General features: G+C 30.0%; 3 protein-coding genes across 3 annotated transcripts; 2 read left to right on the top strand and 1 right to left on the bottom strand.

Moving 5' to 3' along the window:
- Nucleotides 1-1,490: 1,490 nt before the first annotated feature.
- trsn (translin) lies at nucleotides 1,491-2,769 on the bottom strand. Its single transcript, XM_065511577.1, has 5 exons — nucleotides 2,623-2,769; nucleotides 2,471-2,558; nucleotides 2,307-2,403; nucleotides 2,126-2,241; nucleotides 1,491-1,984 (listed from the first exon to the last, which is right to left on the bottom strand). Exons 1-5 carry the CDS (start codon nucleotides 2,695-2,697, stop codon nucleotides 1,641-1,643), a joined length of 720 nt encoding a protein of 239 aa, XP_065367649.1. The 5' UTR covers nucleotides 2,698-2,769; the 3' UTR covers nucleotides 1,491-1,640.
- A 449-nt stretch (nucleotides 2,770-3,218) lies between these two features.
- Pef (Peflin) lies at nucleotides 3,219-5,925 on the top strand. The gene is made up of 4 exons (XM_065511655.1): nucleotides 3,219-3,376; nucleotides 3,479-3,701; nucleotides 5,161-5,304; nucleotides 5,375-5,925. Exons 1-4 carry the CDS (start codon nucleotides 3,365-3,367, stop codon nucleotides 5,599-5,601), a joined length of 606 nt encoding a protein of 201 aa, XP_065367727.1. The 5' UTR covers nucleotides 3,219-3,364; the 3' UTR covers nucleotides 5,602-5,925.
- A 171-nt stretch (nucleotides 5,926-6,096) lies between these two features.
- Nucleotides 6,097-6,726, top strand: LOC135961463 (uncharacterized). The gene has a single exon (XM_065512963.1). It carries the CDS (start codon nucleotides 6,097-6,099, stop codon nucleotides 6,724-6,726), a length of 630 nt encoding a protein of 209 aa, XP_065369035.1.
- Nucleotides 6,727-7,289: the final 563 nt, after the last annotated feature.

The raw sequence follows: 7,289 nt of genomic DNA, 5'->3' as shown, positions 1-7,289 counted from the left end.
TTACACAAAAAATAGGCGTTTTTTGCATGGACCAGAGGGTGTATCTACACTTCATCTTTGCGGATGTGAAATTTCATTCAAACCGGACTAGCCGTTTAGAAGTCGCAATTTTGTACAGGTCGCAATTTTGAAGATAAAATTTAGTACATATAATTTTTTCGGCCAAAGGACGAAGACTATTGAAACTGGCTGCAATCGGTCCATTATTTCACTTAGCCCCCATACAAATGTCCTCCCGAAATTGGAATTTATCGGTCATAGATTTTTAATTTATATAGGTATCATCTACACAAATTTTGCTCTAAACAATTTTTATATATACGGAATTCATGTCACAATGTCATAATTAGTCATAGCTCCCATATAAGGCAAGCTTCCGATAATCACATTAACGAGCATAAATCTCTTCAAAATAGACTTAAATCATACGACCGAATTTCATGGTTCATAATTAGTCACAGCTCCCATATCTCCCGAAAATCATTCACTAAAATAAATTACAAAAATTTTAAAAGAAAAATATTTTTGCTCATTTGTTTAGTTAATGACGTAGTCATAGCATAGTAGAAAAATAGAAGGTAGTTTCATTCTCTCTTTATTTTTTAAAATTCTACGTCTGACATGCTTAAGGATTTTGACGTTTCGTTAAAATAGTAATACCATATTAATTAAAAATTTTCCCATATATTCTTTGAAGTTTGTGAAAAAATTAATACATAATTTTCATTAATTTGAAAAATATTAAAAAAAATATAAAAAATATTTACTATCAAATTGGGATCAAAGGTAAGATTTTCATTTTCAAATATTACAAAGCTAATTTGTGAATATTATTTTAAGATTTAACAAACATGAGTTGCATTTTCCCCAACTGCGAAAATACCAAATATTTTTGCAAAAATTCAAATGTAAATTTTTTTAAAGTCCCTACATTACCTAATAAACGCCAACAGTGGCTGGATGTATGTAAAACTTGCTAAGAAGATTTGCCAAAAGAGCCAATGGTGTGCTCCGACCATTTCCTTAAAAGCAATATTTCAGTTAATACATTAACTTCCAACACAACATACTCAATACATTTTTATTTAAATACTAAATTATAAATTACAAATTTTTTCTAAACAATTTCTCTAAATTAAAAATCATTTTTAGGAATGTGGCAACGCTTTTTATAATGCTCACAAAATAAGGAAACTTCAAAAAACCTCATTTGAAAAAAAAAATTTTGATTGAAACTACCTTCTATATTTTTATCATGGTACATAGATACACAAATCGAGTAGTACCATTTTTTTGCTTATATCTCAGCTATTTATGGTCCGATTTTCCCAAATTTAAATAGCACCCGAACTGGGAAATATATACTGAAGGTATTCACGTCACCTTTTCTTACAATTTTTGCGCAAGTTCGCAAGGTTTAAAAATGGTGATGCGAATACCCCCCACTAAATAATATAAAAAGTAATTAAATTTTCAGTTGAATAAAAATCTTTTATTTGGAATTAGGAATAATTTCCTTTATATTTATTAAAATTCAATTTTCTTTTGAATAGTTTAATATGAAAAAAAAAATAAAAATAAAAAAAAAACCGAAACATTAATTCACTTATATTTATAGTGCATATGTGCTATATACAAATTTATACGTTTTCTTCATTACTAGCAACGGCCTCAACTGCACCAGCGTCATTATTACTACCGCTTCTAAGTCCTCTTATGCTGATGTCATATACAACTTCTTCGATCTTTTTAACATCATATTTGAGAGCATCGAAACGTTTTCTTAGGCCATCATTCTTTAAGTTTAACAAACGATATCCAGAATTTAAATCGGCCATAAAACGCGATATATTTAAAGGGCGATCATAATCGCCCATTGTAACGGAATTTGTAGCAAAACGTGACAGCTCAGATGCCATCTGTAGTATACCCATGAGATAATCTTCAATGTCCAAATGAAAGCCATCGGCATGATTGGTTTTTACTGGAAATTAATATGAATATTGTGTATATTTTAAATTTAATTCTAAATTATGATTATGTATTTCTAAATAAATAAAGTTTGTAGCAGTTTAGCTTTTATAATATTTGAAACGATACATAAAAATAATGTCTTAATACTTACAACCCAACATTTCAGCCACTGTTTCTCTAGTTACCAGAAAACCGGCCTCTAAATATACAACCATGGCACTGAGAAATACCAAACGTTGAGTAATAAACGTCCAATGGTCAGAATAACTAAAATACAAAACAATTATGTTAAACATATTTACCTCCTACAGCAATTATTAATAATGACTCACCGATAATATTGTCCCACCGGTATAATTTCCGCCAATTTCTTGTAGCTTTCAGCGCACAGTGAAATTTGTTTGCGGGCCTCAGTGCAGGCATAATCAACTTATAGAATAGTTAAGCGAATAGGATTTTAATTTATTGTTAATACATGAATATAAAATAAACTTACTTTTAGTTAAATCACAGTGTATGATTTGCAGCTGTATGGTGGCTTCTTTGGCCAAGTGTTCAATTTCACGTACGACAACGCGTATTTTCTTAAATGAAAATTAATTTTTCTTTTAATTATTGTTAGTTTTATAAATGGCATTATTTAATTACCTCACGTATTTCCTGCTCATTATCAATATATTTCTGATAATTTTCAAACATGTTAAAATTAATAAAATTGCTCATTTTTCAAAATGTTTTTTATTTTTATGTATATTTTTCTGGAATTTGCAAAAATTGTTTTTGTCGGTCTGACTGTTGTCGGTGTTTTTCTTGTTCTTGTTTTACTTCGTTTCTTTTGCTGTTTGTTTTCGTACACAGTTAAAAAGCAGAGATGGAAAATTACATTTTTAGTAGTTAATAAAAAGTACTTTTGTACCCTCATGGGCACATGAAATATATTCTTTAATCAATTTCTTTTTAAATGAAAATAAACTCATTGATATCCCTAAATGATTTTAAAAAGATGAGAACTTTTCAAACAAATATTAATATAGCAATGAAATACATATGTAAATTTGATTTGGTATCAAATTGGTTTTCAAATTTAATCCCGAATATACTGACAAAAGAATACAACACCAACAATATGAAAGTACATACTATTGAATAACGACTACTCTAAAAAGGGATATTAGAGACTACTCGGTACCAAAACAATCAATACTTTTACATCACTAGTATTCATATAAACAATAAAAATTCATTCCAATTCTTGAAAAGAAAAGTCACACAATTTCAATTAAAAGAATAAAATTAGAGCAAATCAGAAATCGTATCTTAATACTAAACAATAAAATAAACAAATCTCTAAATAAGATATATAAACGCAAGGAATAATTATATTATAATCATGTCATACGGTGTAAGTTTTATTCAAGTGTAAAAAAATAAAATTGCGTAAATATTATCAACGTAGACAGGAAATGAATTAATGATCTATGTGCTTATTTTCTTACCCAAATAGGGCGGTTACAATCCCTACGAGCAAGGTGGATATCAACAAGGTTATTCTGCTCCACCCGGTGCATATCCACCACAGAATGCACAAGTATCTCCTGAAGTCCAACAATGGTTTAATATGGTCGATCAAGACCGTTCCGGAAAAATTAATGCAGAGGAATTAAAGGCGGCTTTGACAAATGGTCGTGGTCAAAATTTTTCCGATACGGCATGCAAATTAATGATTAGTAAGTTATAATATTACTATTTATATACCTTTTAATGATATGTGTGATTATGAGTATTAACATTTTTGTTTGAAGAAAAAGTGTCGTTTGTTTGCGAATGTGACGTCATAAATAATCTGACGTGTGATATGAGTACTTTCCCAAAACAATTTAGGGAGGCCCCGTTAGTTGCATGAGTCGCAGATCAAAACGCCCAAAATCCCAGATATAAAGAGCAAAAATTTGTATTGGAATTCATCGCTAGTACTGATTGGGTGCAAAAATGATTTTTTCATAGCGTTCAAGCATCATTTCGCACATGCAAAATCGTCTTTCAAGGTCTATCGGCTTCTATTCGTATGGTATCCAATTTCCCTGCTTCTGTATAAACCCTGCTGCTCGCAAACGGAGTAACGCCTCCAATTCATGGTCTTCAAAACTTTTTTTCTTTGTCTTTCGTGTCAAAATCGCAACTTCTACCGCAAAATCTATCTATCGCACGTTAAAACCCATGGAACACATTTACTATAAGCTTTGGTGAGCTTCAGCGGCTCGTTTTTTCAAATTAAAGAAGTATAGCAAAACTTCCCGCAAATGACGCTTTCTTGGCACAAAATTCAACATTTTCGAAGCAAAAAAAAAAAAAAACTTTGTTTAAATGACAGATATGTATTCTTTAAAATGAAATATACATAAGTTATTTAAGACAAAAACCGCGTTCAAAAGAATGCCGTATTATTAATACTGTTCGATATTACTATTTGGAGAACTCTCATTTGTTTCATATCTGGGGGATTTCATTTAAAGTGTACCAACTTTTGAAATCGATGTATTCCGAATTTGTACCAAGGTTAGTCCTATTAATTCAGATACAATTTTTCAACAAGATTGGTCAAGAACTCTCTGAGTTATAGGGTATAAAAATTTTACATTTTGGCCAAACAGGTGTTTTGTCTCATCCATGTAACTTATTACCTATTGTTCTTAGCAAAATGTGTCCCAAATAGTTTATATAGCTATTTCTTCAATCGGAAAAAATATTAAAAAAGAAAAAAATTTTATTTTTTTTCTTTTATGTGAAGATGATTTTTTTACAAAATCAAAAAATGGACCATTTTTTTTTCTCAAAAGAAATCATAGATAGGTCTTTTCCTTTAATAGTTTTTTTGTCGTTGAGTGGGTTATTATTCAAAATAAATGTTTTGTAACTCAAGACATACAATTTTTCCCGATCGAAAGGCTTTCAAAAGTTGGTTCACTTGACATGAAATCCCCCATCTGTGTAATCTGTGCCCAATATATTGACATTTTCAGTGAAGGAAAATATTACAAAATATTTTTGTAGTTGTTGAACATTTATTTTCATTTTTATAGTCCCAATGACTTTCGATAAATATCCGGCCATTGAACCCATTTTAACATTGACTTTTAAAAATATTTGTATCAATAGATGATTGTAAATGCTTTTTACTCTTTTCAGGCATGTTCGACAATGACGCAAGTGGAACTATTGATATTTTTGAATTCGAAAAATTATTCCAATACATCAATCAATGGCTGCAAGTCTTTAAAACATACGATCGTGATAGCTCCGGACACATTGATGAGACAGAATTGACACAAGGTATAGCTAATAAATATTATATTATTGATAAAAACAATTACAAAACAACGTTTTCCTTTACATTTTGCAGCACTCTCCCAAATGGGTTTCCGTTTCTCACCAGAATTCGTACAGTTTTTGGTTAAAAAGAATGATCCACAAAATCACAAAGAAATCTCCGTTGATCAATTTATTGTATTATGTGTGCAGATACAACGTTTTACTGAAGCTTTTAGACAACGTGACACCCAACAGAATGGTGTTATCACAATTGGCTTTGAAGATTTTCTAACCGTAGCTTTGGGCTGCTCAGTATGAAAGTAATTTGCTTGTTTTAAATATTGTTATGTTAATTTATTTCATTCAATAGTCATTTAATTTTTAAACTAACAGTGACGATCATTTTCAGCAAATTATTTTAAATTATTTGCTTAGCTTAATGGTAAAATGAAAAAAAAACTGCATAAAAATCTTAACTATATATGAAAATCACTTAAATAGCACTCGATGTAAATCTCTAAAAATGATCAATGTACAATAATATTGGTAACTTCTACATTTCACATTATTTTTTTAAATAAAATATACAAATGTTTTCAGTACAAACACATTAATAAAATGCTATATTTTATAAAATTTAAATTCATTTGTGTAACTTTTTGAACTTCTAAAATATAAAAAAATCATTAAATTTCTGGTAGAGAAGTCATTCTATCGACAGAAATAGTCAGAGAATATTTATCATCTTTTAATAAAATTTAATTTTTAATTTTATTTACTCAAATTATTTGTGATTAGTATTTGTCCTTAACAATGTCACATAAACGAAGCTTATCTATGATCAAACAACTCCAGCCTAAACCTGCTGAACAACTTCTATCTAAAGAACGTGAAAATCCCTACAGCAACACGGTTCTCATAGGTAACTGGTTTGAAGAGCGTTTTGTCAATAAAATTGATCGGAAAGCCATTACGCCCGGAATATATGGTGAAAGCGAATGCTCGCAAGAGAACACACTCTATAAATACGATTTTAAACAGCCGATACAAATGCAGTCCCAAGAGCAATATGGAGAGTTTGTCAATTGGAAGCAAAAGGGTTTTAATAATCGTTTGAACAGTGAACACACCAACATAAACCTCTGGGATGGTGATCAATTTACTAAGAATATAACAACATTTAAGGATATAATGTATCGCATTAAGCCAGCAGAGGATGTTGCCGGTGATAAGTTGCTGCTAAAGAAGAGAAGAATTAATGAAGATTATATGCGCAGTTATGGAAATAGTACTCAAACGGGATATTTACATTGGCGGGAGTGTGAACGGAGGAGGGAGGACGAAATACCTTTAGATATGTCACATTATAAAAACAATTTCAAGTCGATCAAAATGCCACAGAGGAAATTGTATAAGCGGGAACAAAGGAAAACTAGTATTTAAATATATGTATACAAATTAATAAAATTAAAAAAAAAAATATTCAGAAATAAAATCCTGAAAATAAATTACTGAATTATGAAAATGGTAAGAAATGGTGTTTACGAATAATTTACAATTATTCGAGATTTATTTTGATGGAATAAAAAAAGTTTACCATTTTTTTTTATTATTCGAGTGATCGATTAATTTTCTCTTTTCCCATTTTTCTTATTCAAATTCAGAGTTAAAAATGGGAAAAGGGAAAAAACTTCCGCGGATTTTTTATTCGTGATTGGGCTGATGGCCATGTCCGTCTGTATGTTGAAATTAACTTTCCATAGCCCCAAATAACTTACATACATAATTTATACATCAATATATCCGCTATAGTCCCGGAACTGTCGAGAAAATCGGCGCACAAATGGCTGAGATATAAGCTCGATTTTTACCTATTTTTTATCTACATACATATACATATATCTGGATTACTAAGTTATTAATATAGACAATATGGATATCTAAGAATTGAATATCAAAGACATTTCCAACAACGTATATAACGCCATAGGGAAAAATATTTTTTA

The sequence above is a fragment of the Calliphora vicina genome, chromosome 5, assembly GCF_958450345.1.
Source record: "Calliphora vicina chromosome 5, idCalVici1.1, whole genome shotgun sequence".
NCBI lineage: Eukaryota > Metazoa > Arthropoda > Insecta > Diptera > Calliphoridae > Calliphora > Calliphora vicina.
Note: the sequence above shows the minus strand (reverse complement) of the source record. Positions and strands in the feature narration are given on the sequence as shown.